This window comes from Rhincodon typus, chromosome 10 (assembly GCF_021869965.1).
Source record: "Rhincodon typus isolate 14 chromosome 10, sRhiTyp1.1, whole genome shotgun sequence".
Taxonomy (NCBI): domain Eukaryota; kingdom Metazoa; phylum Chordata; class Chondrichthyes; order Orectolobiformes; family Rhincodontidae; genus Rhincodon; species Rhincodon typus.
Window position 1 is genome coordinate 18735285 of NC_063341.1, and position 19741 is coordinate 18755025.

General features: G+C 40.4%; 1 protein-coding gene across 5 annotated transcripts in view; it reads left to right on the plus strand.

Moving 5' to 3' along the window:
• The window catches only part of ptprc (protein tyrosine phosphatase receptor type C), a 144569-nt gene that overhangs the window by 104855 nt on the left and 19973 nt on the right, over positions 1-19741 (plus strand). For all 5 annotated transcript variants that reach the window (XM_048601881.1, XM_048601882.1, XM_048601884.1 and 2 more), the window contains 11 exons: positions 2235-2452; positions 2546-2606; positions 5114-5222; positions 5908-5942; positions 6046-6155; positions 9672-9762; positions 11405-11481; positions 11936-11972; positions 15822-15919; positions 18707-18832; positions 18931-19085. In XM_048601881.1, the coding sequence (XP_048457838.1) occupies positions 2235-2452; positions 2546-2606; positions 5114-5222; positions 5908-5942; positions 6046-6155; positions 9672-9762; positions 11405-11481; positions 11936-11972; positions 15822-15919; positions 18707-18832; positions 18931-19085 (1117 nt within the window). The remainder of the gene's footprint in view (positions 1-2234; positions 2453-2545; positions 2607-5113; positions 5223-5907; positions 5943-6045; positions 6156-9671; positions 9763-11404; positions 11482-11935; positions 11973-15821; positions 15920-18706; positions 18833-18930; positions 19086-19741) is intronic.

Genomic DNA, 19741 nt, shown 5'->3' on the forward strand with positions numbered 1-19741 from the left:
TAAAACCCAAATTAAAACCCAGAATTAAATATAGAAAGGGTCGGTAAGATGGTGTTCGGGTTGAGGCTTGAGGACCTTAGCGTCACAAATACAACTGATCTAGTAGGCCTATAAACAGAGCTGAGCCTGCCAGACTGTTGACCTGACCAGTGCCTGCCTCTGTTGCTGCTGTGGGGCTACCTCCAGCAGTGGTGTGCTTCTGTCCAGTCCATGTATGCCTCCTCAATACAAACCTAGGGCAAAATCATGTAGTCAGGAAAATCCCTGACTCCTGATAACTACCTCTTTGACAAGAACCTAGCCCTGCATTATCCCTGCTGGAGCAGAGGTTGTCACCACTGAGATGTGACACATATCCTGTATCTGTGCCTGTGTCTGTCACCTTAAAGGAGACGTTGACACTTAGTGTTTTGTGGCTCATTCCAGGAATCATTTGGAGATCTTTGTAAGATCTCTCAGCCAACATAATGGAAGTCGAAGATTTGACTTTCCATTGTGCTGGGCAGAATATCAAGTTCACAATTGTTCGGGTCAGTCAGGCTGAAACAACAGCCTCAGGCAGCTATTCACTGTCCAGAAAGGGCTGTCAAGGCTCCCTCAGACGAGTGAGATGCCATTGTGAACAAGAAAAAAATTTCACTCCCTTAATCTTCAAGTCATCAGTGACCACTATATGTATCACATGCGAATGTGTGTGAAGGTTTACGAAGCTGCCATGCCACCTCTACATCCTTATATGGTCCTAATTGCCTTTGCTGTTTAGATGTGAAGGCCTTTGTGGCTGAATCGTTGGCATGGGTGAGGGAGGTAAGGGCTAAACTCTGAAGCTATGCCTTCTGACCCCTGTACCCAACCCCAGTGGACAGACAGAGGGCACATCCAACCACAGCCAGATGACTACAAGCACCATCGTTGAGCAGGCCATTGGCCTTTTGAAGAGAAGTTTTAATGTCTTGACAGATCTGGGTAAGCCCTGCAAATTATACTTGGAATGGTACACACTTTACTATCATCTACCATGAGCAGAAAGGATTAGCCATGGTGCCAGAGGACGAATCTGAGCAAGATGCCTCTTCAGTGGAGGAGATAGGCATAAAGTGCCTCAACTGATGCCAGTCAATGGAGATGATGCAGCGGACTGAACTCACGAGGGTCTTCTGTGCCCACTGAAGACATTCCCCCCATGAAATCAAAGAGCTCTTGCCCTCTGACCTCTCAACCTGGACATATCTAAAGTTCACAACTGTAAGAACGTCCTCTTCAGGTTTAGGCTGTAAACCCACCAGTTGTGCTGCCAGCCAATTGGATTAGTTCAGCAGCTCTCGAAGGAATTGGGGTGGAAAATTTGATTTCACAGAGCCAGTCACTGTTCCATGAAGCATTAAATAGCTATGCAGTGGAACGGCGGAGATGTGTTTCCTGTCCAGTCTCAGATGGCCAGCTGGAGAAAACACTGCCATTTGAAAATTCCCAACCCAGTTCTGTTCCCATGGCCAAGATTTTCCAGTGGCTTTAAAGGCCTAGACCAGCACCAACTGGTCAAGGGAATGGCAGAAGTAATTTGCATTACTCACCATAGCTTCCAAACCTACCTCTCCCCCAGAGATGGGCTGCCCTGTTGTGATCCATGCTGTTCAATGGTGTCACCTCTGAAATGAATGGTATTTCATCTTCCATGCACTGATTCTTTCTGGCATTCTGAGCACAGTTCCCCTGCTTGCACAAAACATATCTTTATTTAGCTGTCTTCAGCCCTTAATTGGCAACATTTTAATAAGATTGCCAGGGAACTCCCACAGCCCGATTGAACATACGCCACCCTCAATATTGGCCCCACATTACCAATGTGCCTGATGAGTAAAATTTTGGCAACATTTCAGGCCAATAACCTTTCATCAGAACTTAATTCAAATTGAGCAATTCAAGTTTTCTTTTGAATCATCTTCAGAATCTATTATTTTGTAGAGGTATCAATAATTTAAAGATCAACCCACAGTAAATGTAATAATTTCTCAATGGTTTAATTTGATAACTGTAACAGGCCATAATCAGATCTGACAAGCTTTAAAATCACTGTGACAGAAAAGAAAACCTGAGTGAAATTGTGTTTGGGTTATGCATTTTAATTGTGGAACTTTGTTTTTTACTCAGAAAATTAGATGCAAATGTTTTTCTGATCTTATTTAACTTAATATTGCAGCATGTTCTAAAAAAAACTTCCATTTTTCTCATAGAACCAAAAACTCCTGAGATAAAAGAGGTCAAATTTCTAGCAAATAATAAGATTGAACTTTCCTGTAATGAATTAAAACGCGATGAATATAATGGAAAAGATATACAATATTGCGCCACAATTCGTGATACAAACGGTAAAAGTGAAAGCACAGTAAAAAATAAAAAGTGTCACTTTGTCTTTGAAGACTTGAAATACCTGACAAAATTTGAACTAAAGGTAAAGTGAATTTATTTTGTTTTAAGTTCATTATGTTTATATCATATAGAGATCATACTTTTCCTGATGCTACTGTTGTATTTTCTATTACAGTTAGTTGCCGATAATTATCAATTTCAATCAAAGAGTGCAGTCTATACTATCACAACTAAATGTAAGTGGAATACTTTTTTAAAATCATATTTTGTCAACTCCATGTGCTGGGAAACGTTATGTTGCTTTCCCACCCAGTTATTTACTGCATTCAAATTGTATTCTAGAATGCAAAGAATTCTAATTCCTATTAGAACTGGCAAGCCAACAAGTCTTTTTGATAAACCAATGAATTCATTGTCAGCAATGCTGTGAGGTATTCCAGACCAATTTGGCTCAATGTTATCCGGTTATTGAATGTGCCACAGAGAATGTGTTGAGTTGCAAACCCCCACCTTCAGTCATGCTGTTGTCATTCTTTCTTCAATCAAGGGATGCATTGGCGTTTAGCCAACTGAGGAGATGACCAATTAGCAGGGGCTATGAACCCCTTCAGTTTGACACAGTGAACAGTCCAACGATTTCTGAAATATGAAAGCTTTTTGGCCCTAACCCTCCTGCTATCACAGACACACATTGAGTCATAGAGATATACAGCACAGAAACAGATCTTTTGTCCAACCAGATATCCTAAATTAATCTAGTCTCATTTGCCAGCATTTGGCCCATATTCCTCTAAACCCTTCCCATTCATATCCCCGTCCAGGTGTCTTTTAAATGTTGTAATTATACCAAACTCCACCATTTCCTCTGGCAGCTCATTCCATACAAGCACCACCCTTTATGTGAAAATGTTGCCCCTTAGGTCCCTTTTAAATCTTTCCCCTATCACCTTAAACCTATGCCCTTGAGTTTTGTACTCACCCATCCCAGGGAAAAGAGCCTGTCTATTTACCCTATCCATGCCTCTCATGATTTTATAAACCTCTATAAGGTCACCCCTCAGCCTCTGACACTCCAGGGAAAATTGCCCCAGTCCATTCAGCCTCTCCCAATAGCTCAAACCGTCCAAACCTGGCATCATCCTTGTAAATCTTTTCTAAACCCTTTCAAGTTTCACAACATCCTTCCTAAAGCAGGGAGACCAGAATTGCATGCTGTATTCCAGTGGTGGCCCTAACCAATGTCCTGTACAGCTGCAACATGGCATCCCAACTCCTATTCTCAATGCACTGACCAATAAAGGCAACCACCACACCTCCAATTTTGGTGTTATCTGCAAACTTACTAACCATACCTCCTATGTTCACATCCGAATCATTTATATAAATGACAAAGACTGTAGACCCAGCATCGATCCTTGTGGCACACCGCTGGTCAGAAGCCTCCAGTCTGTAAAGCAACCCTCCACCACCACCCTCTGTCTTCTACCTTCAAGCCAGTTCTTTATCCAAATAGCTAGTTCTCTCTCTATTTCATGTGATCTAAACTTGCTAATCGGTCTATCATGAGCAACCTTGTTGAATGCCTTGCTAAAGTCCATTTGATCATGTCCACTGCTCTGTTGTCATCAGTCCCCTTTGTTACTTCTTCAAAAAACTCAATTGAGTTCATTAGACACGATTTCCCATCCACAAAACTATGCTGACTATCCCTAATCAGTCTTGTGAAAGATTTTTTTTAGGTCTCTAGTTATGTATAATGCCCTAGATGATTCTATTTTCTGATACAACATTGGATAAACCATCACATAATCCCCTAAGGAATTAATGTAATTAGGAATTTCCTCTTCCAGGTGGCCAATTTGTTTACCATTGAGCATCTAATTAATTATCATGGCTCTATTTCTCCTACCCTAACTTAAGACTATTTTGGACATATCCCTTTAGAATGTGCAGAGAAACAAATGTAACAGGCATGAATCATACATGCTGAAAACCACATCCTGCACCTCAGCAGAAAATAATCACCCAACTAAGTTCTAAACCTATAGCTGTATACAATAGGCTGTTTAACCAACCCAACCACGAGGTAGTGGTTTTTTCCATTTGAGTTTTCACAACTGTGATAGGTCTGACATGTTTTATTTAAGCTGAAAGGACCTCTGCATCCAGCTTGTGTTGTGTGTCCACTTTAATCATGTCTTACCTGCACCCATTGTTTGGGACAAGTTGACTCTCCATGCTAGTGTGTACACTGCACTCCATCTCTCCTCCCAGATCTCTCCTGCACCCACCCCTGCCAAATAGAAAGGGGCACTTGGAGCCGTTGGATTTTTCCTGATGTCTTTAAGGTAGTAGAAGATGTGGGTTTGGCTGGTGTTGTCAAATAAGCCAGTAAGTTGTTACAGTGCATTTTGAAGATAGTGCATACTGCAGTCATGGTATGCCAGAGGCAGAGGGAACGGATGTTTGAGCCAGGTGCTCAGTATCATTATTACAATCATAGTCCAATGGCTTTCAGTTGTCTGCTTCTTCAACATGTTTAGACTTTTAAAAGTACATATAATGTGTAACTCCCAGATACCTGAACTAACCCACCGTCTACCATTATTGAACAGGTGGGAAAATTCTGGCCATTGGTTCTCCAAAATTTCACATTTCCTATGCTGATGTATTTATACTGAACATGTACATTTTTCTACATTGAACCATTCTTTGTGAGTAATTATTGAATGTCCTGTTCTAGATAATGATAAGGCATTAATTGGATTCCTGGTCTTCCTGATCATTGCAACCTCACTTGCTCTGGCTTTTGTGCTCTACAAGATATATATTTTGCAGAGAAAATCTTCAAGGTAGCTGTTTTATTCATTTTAAAATAGTTTAATCCACTCCTCCAGTGAGTAGGATGACTGTATCAACCAATAATATGTTTTCACAGAACAGGCATGCCAAAAAGTTATAGAAATATTGTATCAGAAAGCCCACTTCCTCTGAACTAGCTTTCAAACAACTGTCAGGTTCTGATAAGCTGTTTGGGAGGTTTTTGCAGAAGATTTACATTGCTTTAAAAATTGAATGCTACCCATCTTGCTCCATTTGTTGTACCAATCTGTTCTTCAACCAAGATCTGCAGACGAATTTCTTTTTTTCCCATACTTTTAACAATAATTACTGAGACATTGGTACAGAATGTGCACTTCACCTTCAAACAAAGGTCATGGCTAAGAGCCATCATGTGGGAATTGACTGAATAATTCTTTATTGACTGGCGCAGGTGCAATGAGCTGAATGGTTTTCTGTGCTGAAAATTTCCAGTGTTTCTAAAGTCGACTTTTCCCTCCAGCTCTGACGTGCAGCACTTTAATATCATGCAGTGCCTGACACTGCTGACATATCGTTCAACTGCTGGCACCAGTGATGGCCAGTTGGATGCCAAGCCCGATAGTTGACTTTGTAATGGGGAAAATATGTTAATTAATTATATTTTTAATCAGTTAATAATATGGAATAATCTTGTTTTTGCTCAATCTTAAATAGAAATTCTGAAGAGTTTGTGGAACTTATCGAACACGGTCAGTTACTTATCCTTTCCTTTAACTTTTCATTGGCTGTATCTTTAAATTCTCAGGAGAAAAAATAGTTCACATCTTTATCCATATCTGTCATTGTTTGCAGATGATGAAAAACAACTACTCAATGTGGAGCCCATTGCCGCTGAGCAACTGATTGACGAATACAAGAGAAAGAAGGCCGATGAATCAAGATTATTTTTAGCCGAATTCCAAGTAGGTACATCTGGTCAATTGTTGTAGACGTAAAACTGCAACTATTTAACTTTACATTTTTGAATTGATTGCCATTATGAAGACAACAGGGACTTAATTGTTCTTTTGAAAGGGAGGGGGACCAGTATGAGGAGAGACAACCATAATACAGCTAGCATTGTGCCCGAAATGGAGGTGAGAGGCTCAGAAGTTTAATGAAAAATATTTTAAATGAGCAAGAAAGTTAAAGGAAAGTGTAGTGATTGTGGCCGGCCAGACCTCATAGAATGTGAACAAAATCAAAATTGCTGGAAAAGATCTGCAGGTCTGGCAGCATCTGTGAAGAAAAAAATCAGAGTTAATGTTTTGGGTCCAGTGACCCTTCCTCAGAATGTAGAATGTGAGTTCCCTGATTGAGGCTGTTAATCTGGTCCAATTAGAGAACTTGGCTGACCTAAAAGAGAGAGTATTGGGAAATACTGACACTCTGGCACCTGACTCTGCCTGAGGCAGTACTATAGTCAAGGACCATTCACATATAAGTAAAGGGTGACTTGGTGAAACAATACCGGCCTCTGTGGAATTATTTCAGTGGCAACGAGAGTGGGATTCCCACAGTTAATATCTATTAGGACTTGTATAACATATGAGACTGCCATTTGGGGTGTTGCCAGCCTGTTCAATTTTTCAGTGGACAATGGAGAACATTTTGCAAGGTTTACGTCAGGTTGCCATTTACGTAGATGACATCCTGACATCAGGGAAAACTAATGAGGAACACTTTGAGAACTTGGACATGGTCCTAAGGCATTTTTCCAAGGCAGGCGTATGCCTAATAAGGGGAAAATGAGCGTTCTAGTGCCCTCCCCACCCCCCCAAACCTCTGTGACCTACATGGGCTACAGAATCAACAAGACCGGGTTCCATATGTTGGAAGTTAAAGTGAGGGCAAGCTAAGATGCCTCGGCTCCCACATCTGTCCAGGAGTTTACATCATGTCTTGGTATGATAAATTATCATGGCAGGTTTATACATAAGCCAGCATTCATTCTGGTACCATTGCATCAACTCCTAAAAAAGGGTCAGCCTTGGAAATGGGCTCATAAACAAGCCCCAGCTTTCAATGAAATAAAGAAACAGCTGCCAACCTTGAAGGTGTTGGCACACTATGAGCCCACAAAAGATCTGGTGTTGACATGTGATGACTCCCCATATGGTATCAGTGAGGTATTAGCTCATAGGTGGCCCAATGGAGAGGAACACCCAAACATTATGCTTTGCATTAGCCAGATATGCTCAGATAGAAAAAGAAGGATTGGAGGTCACATTTGGAGTCAAGAGGGTCCACCAAATCCTTTAGGGACAAAAATTTGTGATAATCATGGACCACAAATCCTGACTTGGTCTGCTTAATGATGACAAGGCATTGCTGCCCATTGCTTCAGGATGCATTCAGCGATGCATTCTAATACTAAGTGCTTCTAATTATAAGTTAGAACAGCATCCAGGAGGCCAAGTAGTGAATGCAGATACATTGTGCCAAGTCATATTAGCAGATGTACCACTAGTGATACCCACAATGGAAAAGTCTGCAATGAAATTAAATTTTATGGACACATACCAATCACAGCTAACAATACCAGACTTTGGATACAGAAGAATCCAGCCCTTTCCGAACTGAAACAATTAGAAACCAGAGGGCTATCACAACTGGAATTAAAGTGTTTTTGGACCTAGAGAGTCCAGCACACGATAGAGGACAGCATATTGTTATGGGGTGCAAGAGTGATTGTCCTGCGTAGAGGTTGCTGTCCAATACTGACCAAACTCCATCAGGGTCATCCAGTGGTTTCCAAAATGAACATGTTGGTAAGAAATTATGTCTTGTGGCCAGGCTTGGCTGCAGACATAGTATTGGTGAGGCAATACCCAATGTGTCAAAAAGGACTAAAATTGCCGCCAGAAGCTCCCCATGTTTGTAGGAATGGCCAGGTGAACCTTGGACTCTTGTTGTATTTCACCTATACAGGTCCTTTCATGGGTTCAATATTCTTAGTTATTATGTCTTAGTTCTTAAAGATGCTGGACATGCTTAGGGCCCATTTGTCAAAAACTGGAATGATAGTAGAATAACTGTGCGCATCTTGTGCAGCATACAGACTCCCAGGAGTGTTGGTCACAGATAACAGCATATGTTTACCAGCAAGGAATTTGGTTATTTCTTAAAGTTGAATTGGAATCTACATATAAGGACAGCTCCATACCACCCATTAGCCAATGGCCTGGCAGAAAGAGCAGTCCAAACTTTGAAGGCAGGATTGAGAAACAGCCTACAGCTAGATACCAAACTGTCATGGTTCTTTTTTGATTATAGGACCATCCCACATGCAAATATAGGGAGAGCACTGCTAGAATTGCTAATGGGTAAAGATCTCCACACTAGGTTAAGTCTGATCTTCCTGGACCTGCAGGTGAGGGTGAAACAGCAATCAGGGAACTTGTATTCTATGAGACCCAACTGGCTGACCTCGTTGCAATCACTACGTCCTTCCTCCTCTGAGTCCATGGTCATAAGCCAGTCCTTTATCTTTGAGGCAAACTCCTGTGCGTTACATGCCACCCAAGTCGGAGGAATCTGGCCTATGCTATAATGCCCCAGGAGGCTACAAAGAAAAATAACTTGCCTATGTCCTTAGACTCAGAAGGGGATGGATGTCATGATTGTAATGAGGTCAGCCAGGTAGACCTCATAGAATATGAGTTCCCTTATTGGGGCTGTTAATCTGGTCCATTCAGGGAGCCCTGGCTGACATAAGAGGGTTGAGTGTCAGGGATACTGACATTCTGGCACCTGACTCTGTGTGAGGCAGAACTATAATCAAGGACTGGTCAACAGGTAAATAAAGGGCAACTTGGTGAAGAGATACTGGCCTCTGTGGAGTTATTTCAGAAAGCCTGCATTTATATTGTTCCTTTAATAAGCTCAAGACGTTCCAAGCTCAAAACAAGAACCGGAGAGCTCTTTGAAGTTTAGTCACTGGCTACGTGCACGAAGAGAAATCTTTGCACATCATACAATTTGTTTTGGTGACATTGATTGATAGTTGAGTGTTGGCCAGAGCACAAGTGAGAGCTCTCTTCTTCAGCCTCAAGTAGTGCCAGGCAATCTTTTCTGAATACTTGAGAGGACAAGGACCTCTTTGAGCATTTGTTCCCTTGGTCTTATCGTCCAGCCTGAGCCCTCTCCTCCCAAGATCACAACCACAGACAGGGACTTGATGTCATTTTAGACAAACTATTTGATGTCTTCTCCATGCCTTAATATTGAAAAATAATAAATAGATTTTTTATATAATAAAAATGCCTACATTTTGGTTAATGTACTCCATCTGCCCACTCCTATGACACAAAAGCTGAGTAGGTTCGTTGAGAAAAAAAACTGGTAATCAGCTGAAAGTGAAAATTATTCCCAAAGTGAAATGATACCTATTTCAGTGATGGGATAAGTAATGTGGATATTTGAAATTAAAATTACAGAGCATTCCAAGGGTTTTCAGCAAATTTTCTGTCAAGGAGGCACGGCGGGGATGTAATACGAACAAAAACCGATATGTTGACATCCTGCCATGTGAGTATCAACGGAAGCCACTAACTAGTTGAAGATGTCTTGTTTTATTAATTCATGGGATGTGAGCATTACAGGCAAGGCCAGCATTTATTGTGCACCCTAGATGCCTTTCATCTAGAACCACTGCAGTCTGTTTGGTTTTGGTTGACCCTTAATGCCCTTTGGGAGGGAATTCCGGGATTTTGACCCAGTGACAGTGAGTGAACAGCAATATATTTACAAGCTGGGATAATGAATGGCTGAAGAGGATTTTTAGTTGCTGGTGTTCCCGTGTACCTCCTGCCTTTGTCCTTCACAATGGTTCTGGTCCTATGCTTGAAAGGTGCTCCCTAAGGAGCTCTGGTGAATTTCTGTTGTGCATCTTGAAGATGGTACATGCTCCAGCTATCAAGCATAGGTGCTGGAGTGAGTGAATTTTTGTGGATGAGATGCCAATCAAGTGAGCTGCTTTGTTATGAATCGTGCCAAACATCTAGAGTGTTATTAGAGCTGCACTCATCCAGGCAACTAGACGGTATTCCTAAATGGTCTACTGTTGTGTAAAGAAATTCTTCATAGAATATTCTACCTGTTGTTATTATTTCAGTACTTTGAGGAGAAATTTACAGAAATATATCTGATTAATGCAGTTTATAGACAGCAGTGCTTTTACTATAGTTTACTCCAGGTTAAACGTCATCCTTGCTCCCGTGAAGCAATCATGTTTTTAAAGCAAAGCATTCTTTTTGTGTTATGGCTTTTTTAAATCATCTGCTCGTGATGGATGCAGAAATGATCATTTCTTCAAGCATTTAACATGTTGCATAAAAATGATGAACTCTGCAATTTTGTGCTTTAGGTTTGGTAGGCCATGCAAATAGACCATGCCAGGAAAGACTCAGAAAAATTGTTCTTCACAGCTGCAGCAGTCAAATGGCCATTGAGATGAATCTACTACAGATTTTAGTCTTTTTTAAATGGCCAGGAGTCACATCTGTTGCTCCAGTGTGCTTCAAGTACTATCTCCTCTCTTATCATTATTCCTGTTGACATGGTAGTTTCCATGAAGCAAAATGATAGAGAATTATATACAAATGCCATTATAGAAAGAGGGCATTCCTTCAAACCAGCCTATGTTGTTACAATTCTAAGTGCCCACTTCTTTCCCATATCACTTCATATCCTTTTCTTTAAACTATCTTTCTAGCCTGCCCGTAACGACTAAAATAGTTTGCTTCAATAACCTGCTCCAAAAGTCTGTTCGCCAATTTCATCACCATTTTTATCAAAAATAATTTTCCTTTCTCTGTGGTTAATCTTCTGCCTATGTTTACCATCAACATGTAATGCAGTGAGATTGTTTTTATTATGCATTGAGCAGTGGGCCCTCAATCATTGGAAATCCCATTCCTTCATAATTTGAAACAATTTTATCACTTTGGGAATCAATCTGCCATAATTTCTCTTGTTCTAATGAAAACTCACCACAACTTTTCAAATTAACAACTATTTTCCTAACATGGTCATGTAAAAATTCATTTAACTATCCTCAGACCTTCTCCAGTGTTGCAAATGAGTAATAGATTGAAATAAGAAAACTTTGACTGTCTAAATTTATGGAATTCTTCAATTATAACTAATGAGGATTGAATTTTCCCAATAGATGATCACAACCGTGTTCAACTTTCGGCAGTGCCCGGAGAGCAAGGCTCAGATTATATCAACGCAAGCTTCATTGACGTGAGTATCAATGTTTAGAAGTGAAATATGAGTAATATTGCAAAATTTAACATTATAAACTCTAGCACAATAATGATAGAAATGAGAACTTTCAAATTCTTTTGAAAATAAGCTACACTGGGAGGATGTGTTGTTTGGTTTCATATATATAACTTGTAAAAGGGGTAATAACTTTGACCTCAACAAGTCTGCAAATTTAACCCTTCCCGGATCTTGACCCTACCTTACCTCAGGACCACTACAATATTAACACAGGCATGATCTTACTATTGTCTTTGACACTGGCTGTTGAGCATCACTCTCCCCATTATAACGATGCTGGTGGTTCTTACACTTCAACTTACAGGCAATGTGCATTAGAATGTGCCTTGTAACTGATCATTTTAATTTATCCTTTCCAAAAGTAATTAGTTATTCTAGCATATTTATAATTATTCACTGTCTTTCTCTATAGGGCTTCAATGAGTCCCGGAAGTATATTGCTGCCCAAGGTACATTTATTTCTATGTAGACAATACTGTTTTAGTTAGTGGTGTAACTGAATTATATGTTTAACCAAGGGAATCTTTGTTATATAAGTTAAAAGTAGAGGATCATAGGATGGTTTGCTCACAGTATATGCACAACTGTAGCAATGAGTGGCCAATCTGAGGACAACTGATCATATGGTTTCACCTTTAATGTGATCTTCCGGCCTGAAATATGCTGTTGTTGAGGGTTTGGACAGGAAGATTTTGTGTCTTGCTGCAGCAGTGTCATGGACTACTGTTGCTATTTTAATAAAAATAAGTCAAGCAATTACAAGGTACATTAAATTTCATCTTTGTTGGGACTGCAAAACAGGTTATAGTGGATTGTTTGCCACTTTCATCCCCAATCTCCACTTGACGTCAACCATGCAGTCATTGTAATCCCTTATCTACACTTTAAAAAGCCAACTTGATCTTTCTATAGCTGGTCTCCTCATGATAACGTTACTGCCTCAGTATATCCCTGCCATATTGTCATAGAGCTTGCTATCACAATGTATCCCACGTCTTTTGTACAGCCTGCCCCATTGTTACAGAACCTGCCTTGTTTATATGCTGCACGACCTTGCTAGAGAACCGTCCCCATCATTGTGAGCCTATCTTATTGTTATACCTCCACTCAATTATTATACAGCCTACCATATCACATATACACTACCCAATCAGTAAAGACCTTTACCCACCATTATAAAGTCTTCACAATCATTAAAATCCTAACCTTTGTTATCCACCTTGGGTGATTTTCTACACCATTGAATCCAATGCATAAAGGGCATCTGACTGACTACACTGGATGTTATGAGGTTAACTTCTCCTCCCAAGTGTCCGGAAAAATGTGATTGTCATGATGATTGGATTCCAAACATGAATGTAAATCACCAAATTTCTCATGGCACAAATTATCGAAGCAGACCAGGGTGTCCGGCTCAGAAATGTATTGTAGAGACATCTAAAACATATATAAAATATCTGGCAAGGTACCAAACTGCACAGAGTGACCAGCTAACCACTCCAACTCTAAATATGGTGGAATCAATGAGAAAGCTGTGGTCATGACACAGCAGAAGTAAGTATAGAGTCACCTCAATCCCTGACTGACAGGGGAAGTATAAATGAGAAGTAATGGAGGACGTTCCAGAAAACACATACACTGAGACTAAGGGGAAATGGTATGATAAGTAATAAAAATTATTACCGTAGTCACTTATGGGGAAGTATTTTGTTTGCATTTTAACAGAATATTGAATGATCATTTTGGTTGGAGCAAAATGAAGCGAGCCAACTTGTGGACATCCATGATGATTGAAGTGATTTAAAGAACAACATATATATATGGAGAAAGAAGCCAGCCATATCCTGGATTAAAATCTTTAAATAAATGTCTATTCATAAGACCATAAAATATAGGTGCACAGTTAGGTCATTCAGCCCAATAAGCCTGCTTCACCATTCAAGCATGATATTTTTCTCAACCCTAATTGTCTGCCTTCTCCCCATAACCTTTGATTCCCTTATTAATCAAGAACCCATCTATCTCTGTCTTAAAAACACTCGATGACTTAGTCTCCACAGCTCTCTGCAGTAATGAGCTCCACCCCTTAACATCATCTTTCTCATCTCGGCTCTGAAGGGTTGTCCCTTCATTCTGAGGCTGTGCCATCAGGTCCTAGTCTGTACTACTAGTGGAAACATTTTCTCTATGTCCACTCTGTCCAGACGTCTCAGTATTCTGTCAGTTTCAATGAAATTCCCCCCTCATCCTTCTAAACTCCATTAAGTACAGACCCAGAGATGTCAACTGTTCCTTATTTGACAAGCCCTTTATCTCCGGGATCGTTCTTGTAAATCTCCTCCGGATACCCTCCACGGTCAGTACATCTTTCCTTTGGGGCCCAAAACTGCTCACAATATTCCAAGTATGATCTGACCAGAGCCTTATACAGTCTCAGCAGTACATGTCTGCTCTTATATTCTAGTCCTTTTGAAATTAATGCTAACATTGCATTTGCATTCCTAACTGCCAATTGACCCTGCAGTTAACTTTAAGAGAATTCTGAACTAGGACTCCCAAGTTCCTTCGCGCATCAGACTTCTGAAGCCTTTCCTCATTTAGAAAATGGTCTATGCCTCTATTCTTCCCACCAAAATGCATCATCTCATACTTTCTACATTGTGTTCCATCTGCCACTTCTTTGCCCACTGTCCTCACCTATCCAAGTTCTTCTGCAGCCTCCCCACTTCCTCAACACTGCCTGTCCTTCCACCTCTCTTTGTGTTATCTACAAACTTAGCAACAATCCCCTCAGTTCCTTCACCCAGATCATTAATGTATAACGTGACTAGTTGTGGTCCTAACACTGACCCCCATGGAACTCTAATATCACTGGCTGCCATCCTCACTCTCTGCCTCTGTCAGTCAGCCAATCCTCAATCCATGTCAGTACCTTGCCTTGAACAATATTGGCTCATCTCTTATCTAGCAGCCTCCTTATGTAACATCTTGTCAAAGGCCTTCTGGAAATCTGAATAGATCATGTCCACTGTCTCTCCTTTGTCTAACTTGCTCATTATCTCTTCAGAGAATTCTAACCAGACACAGCAATTTTACCATTCACTTCCAAGTACTTTGCAATCTTATCCTTAATAATGGACTCTAAAATCTTACCAAGGACCAACGCCAGGCTAAGTAGCCTATAGTTTCCTGTCTTCTGCCTCCCTCCCTTAAACAGGGTGTTACATTAGCCATTTTCCAGTACTCTAGGACCTTCCCTGACTCCAATGATTCCTAACTGTTTCTACAATCTCCTCAGCTATCTCCTTTAGAACTCGGCATAATCCATCTGTCCACCTTCAGACACTTCCCCAGCACCTTCTCCTTAGTGATAGCCACTGCTCTCACCTCTTCCCCGACTCTCTTGAAGTTCTGGTATGCTATTGATGTTCTCCACCATGAAGACTGATGCAAAGTACCTATTCAGTTCCTCTGCCATTTCTTTGTTCCCTCTTACTTAGTCTCATTTTCCAGTGGCCCAATGTCCACTTTGCCCTTTTCTTACCTTTTATATATCTAAAACAACTCTTACAATCTTATTTTATATTACTAGCTAGCTTAACCTCAAATTTCATCTCCCACCACCCCCACCCTCCCCCACCCCCAACCCCAACTTATTGCTTTGTTAGTTATCCTCTGCTGGTTTTTAAACGCTTTCCAATCCTCTGCTTCCCACTAATCTTCACCACATTGTATTCTTTCTCTTGTGCCTTAATGCTGTCCCTGACATCTCTCGTCAGCCATGGTTGCCTTGTCCCTCTCTTGGTATTCCAACAATGAAAAACTTATTGTATATCCTATACCACCAATGCCTCCAGCTTTCTAACCCTTTGTTATAAGCAAACATGTAGTGTCATCAAGAGGTCTAGTTTTATCCGCTTCAAATAATGTCTCCCTGGCTTTCAGTGACAAAAATTCCCGTGAACTGAGGATTGCTTCGTTAGTCCACTTGCCTGTAAACAGTAACATTCTTTTCAGTCTGCTTGGTACAGTCAATGACTCTTTTTACATCTGTCTTGCTGCAGATTTTCCTTTCTTATTATCATTTATGCTTTCTCTTGTGTTTCATTGATGATCCTCCCTCATGCCTCCAACCAGTTTCTTGGTATCCCACCACCTTATTTTGTGGGTTTCCTGAATCTGCCTCTCTTCCCTGTCATGGCAGCAGTCAGGTGCTCCTACACTCGCAGATCACAGAAAAGAGCATTTGTTTTTAATTTCCAAAATGTTTACTCAGCAATCACTTCTGCTTTCTTCAGGCCCAAAGGAAGAAACGTCTGATGATTTCTGGAAAATGGTGTGGGAACAGAAAGCAACAATTATTGTCATGGTAACTCGCTGTGAGGAAGGGAAGCGGGTAAGTCTGATTCTGTCCAAAAAACCATTGGCTGTTTTAACCTTATGTGTCTATATCAGCGACCTGGCATGGAGCAGATCCTTCACTCATTTTCCATGCCTAATAGACTTGAGTATTCTCTTCAGTTATTCATAACAGCCTCCTGTTTTTAATTTGAATTAATCTATTATCATTCTCTTTCTACCCCTTGGTGTACAGCATCCTACCGATCTTCCTTCAATCACATTCTACTGAAGTTCTCATCCCTTAGAATATCATTAATGCTACCTTGTTCTATTCCTTGACCACTGATAACAAGTACCAGGCAATGATCATTCTTTTTCAGATTGTCATCTCCAAAATCTCACCTGTCAATATTCAGTTAGATATAGTTCTTAGGACTGAAAGGTTCATAGAGTGTGGGGGGAACAAGTACTGAGTTGAATAATCTGTCATGATCAGTTTGAATGGTGGAACAAGTTTGAAGGGCTGAATGGCCTACTCCAGCTCCTATTTTTATGTATTGGAGTTTCAGGGAGTTACCATTGAGTTTCTCTTCAGTCAACTGAACTGGAACAGCCAATTAAAATAATGTGTCCACAGGAGCAATCAGAGTCTGGGAGCTCTGAAGTGAGTAGCTCACTTGTCTCCCTAAATGCTATCCACCATCTGCAAAGTGTAAGTCAGCAGAGTGATGGAATATCTTCTACTTGTTCAACAGTACTCAAGACTCGACATATTCCTGGAAGAGGTTCCCATTTGCTTGATTAGAACTCCATCCAGCCACCTTTACGATCACTCCCACCACCTCCAACAACATTGTGTACTATAAACAAAATCACTACAGTAACCTATCAAACCTCTTCTCAACAGCACCTTCCAAAGCTACAATTTCTACCACCTAGAAGGACAAGGCAGATGACATATGGGATCACCAGCACCTTCAGGTTCTTCTACAAACCACATACCATCCTGGCCTTGAACTATATCAATGTTCCTTGACTGTTGCTGAATCAAAATCCCAAAATTCCTTTTCTAACAGCCCTATGGATATACCTCTACCGCATAGTCTGTAGTGGTTCCAGGCAGCGACTCACCACCACCTTCTGAAAGGCAGCTAAGGATGGGAAATAAATGCTGGGCTTGCCAGTGATGGCCACATCTCATGAAGGATTTTTTTTTTGTACAAACTTGATTTCTTTCAGATTGATTCCTACTGCAGAATCTCATTTCAAACCATTTTCATCTTTGGATTTCTGCTTTGCATAACACCCACTTTTCAGCCCTGCACAACATGATGCACTGAATAGTCTTGGATAATTCCTATCTTAGATCTGTAATTATTCCTACATTGGATAACTCTTTATGTTTGAAGAATGTATTTTGTCATTGTTACCCTAGTTTTGATTTCTATGTAACATTTGCCATCTTGTGACAAGATGTTTCCAAAGTACTGAATTTGTGATGCCTGTCCCAGCTTTTGATAATTTATGTTGACCTCTGCATCCTGAGCAGGTGCCTTATTTCTTTCAATCTTTGTAACATTTGTCATTTTTTAAAAAGTTACATTTTGGAAGCTCTTACTATTCCAGTCATTCCGTTCATTGGTATCTGTAGATTTTCTGCTGTTTGACTTGGTTGTGTGCAAATTCCATTTCTTCACCAATTGACTTCTTTTGACACCTTCCTGAGGTTCATCCAGTGCAGCTCTTATCATGGCTCCTGCATTGATATTAAGGAGCGACAGTGATAATAGAGAACTTTGTCTCACCCAATGCCCAAATCCAGTTTCACCGACTGCTTGGAATGTCTGATTGCAAAATTCTGGTCATGAACAAGCTACACTGTTACCTCTGGTCAACTCTGATCACCTTTTAACAGTATTTGCCAATTCACCTAATCAGAAGCCTTCTCACAATCCACAAACCCGCACAATTTTATGCTGGTATTCTAAGCTTCTTTCACTTAACACTCTCTAATTGCATACACCATTCTTTAACGCACTCAAAGCTTTAATGGCTTTAGAACCGATACCATATAATGTCTGAAGCCAATGTACAGTAAAGGTTGTTTACAATAAAACTTCTGAACCAATATTGATATGGAAGAGGCAGTACTAACTGACTTATCTCTGAGGATTATATTCTGCTCCCCCTTTACAGCTTATTTGATTATTCTCTTAGTTTTGTTTTCAATCGCAAAATTTTGATTTGGCAATTATATTCTGGTTCCAGGCAAAAGGAGCATTGATATTATTGAGAAGGTGGTAATGAAATGCAGCAGCAAGAAAATAATGCATTCGTCATGCTAAGGATATTTAAAGAACAAATTTGTTATTTGTACAATGTGCAAGTTACTATTCAGAATGTGATATCTCCAATTCTACCAATAATCCTGTGTGTCAAAATATGATGCTGGATATTCTTGTGCTATGTTTTTTATTTTTTTGATGATAGTCAGATGCCTCTGAATGTTCCATGGTTCACAGTCAAGACATTCAGAAAGTGACTCACTTATAGGTCTCTGGCAGTGCCAATAATGATGATCTTATTCTGCTCACTGAATGTGTGGGGGATGCTTACATACCAATTCTCCCACCTTGTGTATTAACAATGCATGGTCTCCAATCTGCATTACCCCATGACATCAAGTCATGAGGTTGGGCATTCAGTGTAAACATGTCGTTTTTATTTGGAATTCTTGACTGTTAATTTAATGAGTTGAAATTGTTTCTTGTATGACTGGGTTTCTGTGGGGGGAAAAAAATAGACTTCAGAGGACAGTTAAAAAGCACCTTATCTTTTTCAGCCCAAATGTACTCAGTATTGGCCTAACATGGATGATGAGATCAAGACCTTCCGTGACCTCACCGTAAGAATTAGTGAGGAGAAGTGGTGCCCAGACTATGTAATTCGCAAACTCTTCATTTCACATGTGAGTTGGAATACTCTTTCAACTGGGTTCTACTGCGGGTCGTGATTGCTTTCTCTGACAGAGCATGAATTGACATTTTGCTGTGTTTCTTCAAATAGAAAGAAAAATCGCCCGAGCGGGAAGTAACACACATTCAGTTCATTAGGTGGCCAGATCATGGTGTTCCAGAAGATCCACACCTCCTTCTTAAATTGCGTCAGAGAGTGAATGCATTCAGAAACCTATTCAGTGGTCCAATTGTTGTGCACTGCAGGTAATGAGGATTTCTAAAATGGACCATTCTACAATAGTCCAAAAGTGCATTTTTTCAAAAACTGAAAGAACTGTGAATGCTGTAAATCAAAAACAAAAGGAGGACTTGCTAGAAGAACTCAGCAGGTCTAGCAGCACCTGTGGAGAGAAATTAGAGTTAACGTTTCAGGTCGAGTGACCCTTCCTCAGAACTGAGTAAGAACTTCCTCAGTTCTGAGGAAGGGATACTCAACCTGAAACATTAACTCTGAGTTCTCTTCACAGATGCTGCTAGACCTGCTGAGTATTGCCAGCAACTTCTGTTTTTGTTTCTGCTTTTTTAAAAAAGAGTTAGCATTGCAGAGGCACTTCATCTAGGCAAAGAGATGTCCTTTGAAGAAGCAAGCTGATAAAAAATGGTCTCACACTGTGGCTTACTTTAACAAAACACCTTGCAAATAAATGTTGTGGGTGGTTTGAGTATGCAAGGGTAATATTTCCCTTTTAAATGTAACCAGTTGTGAAGAGCAACAATGTTGGTTTTCATCATACCTTTCTGTTAACATATTCCATAAAAAGACAAATGCTCATGTAAGCTTCTTGCCCTAAAACTGCACTGTCAACCACTTATGGGGCAGTTATCCCTTTAACGTGGATTGGTGCGAGGGCCTGTTGGAT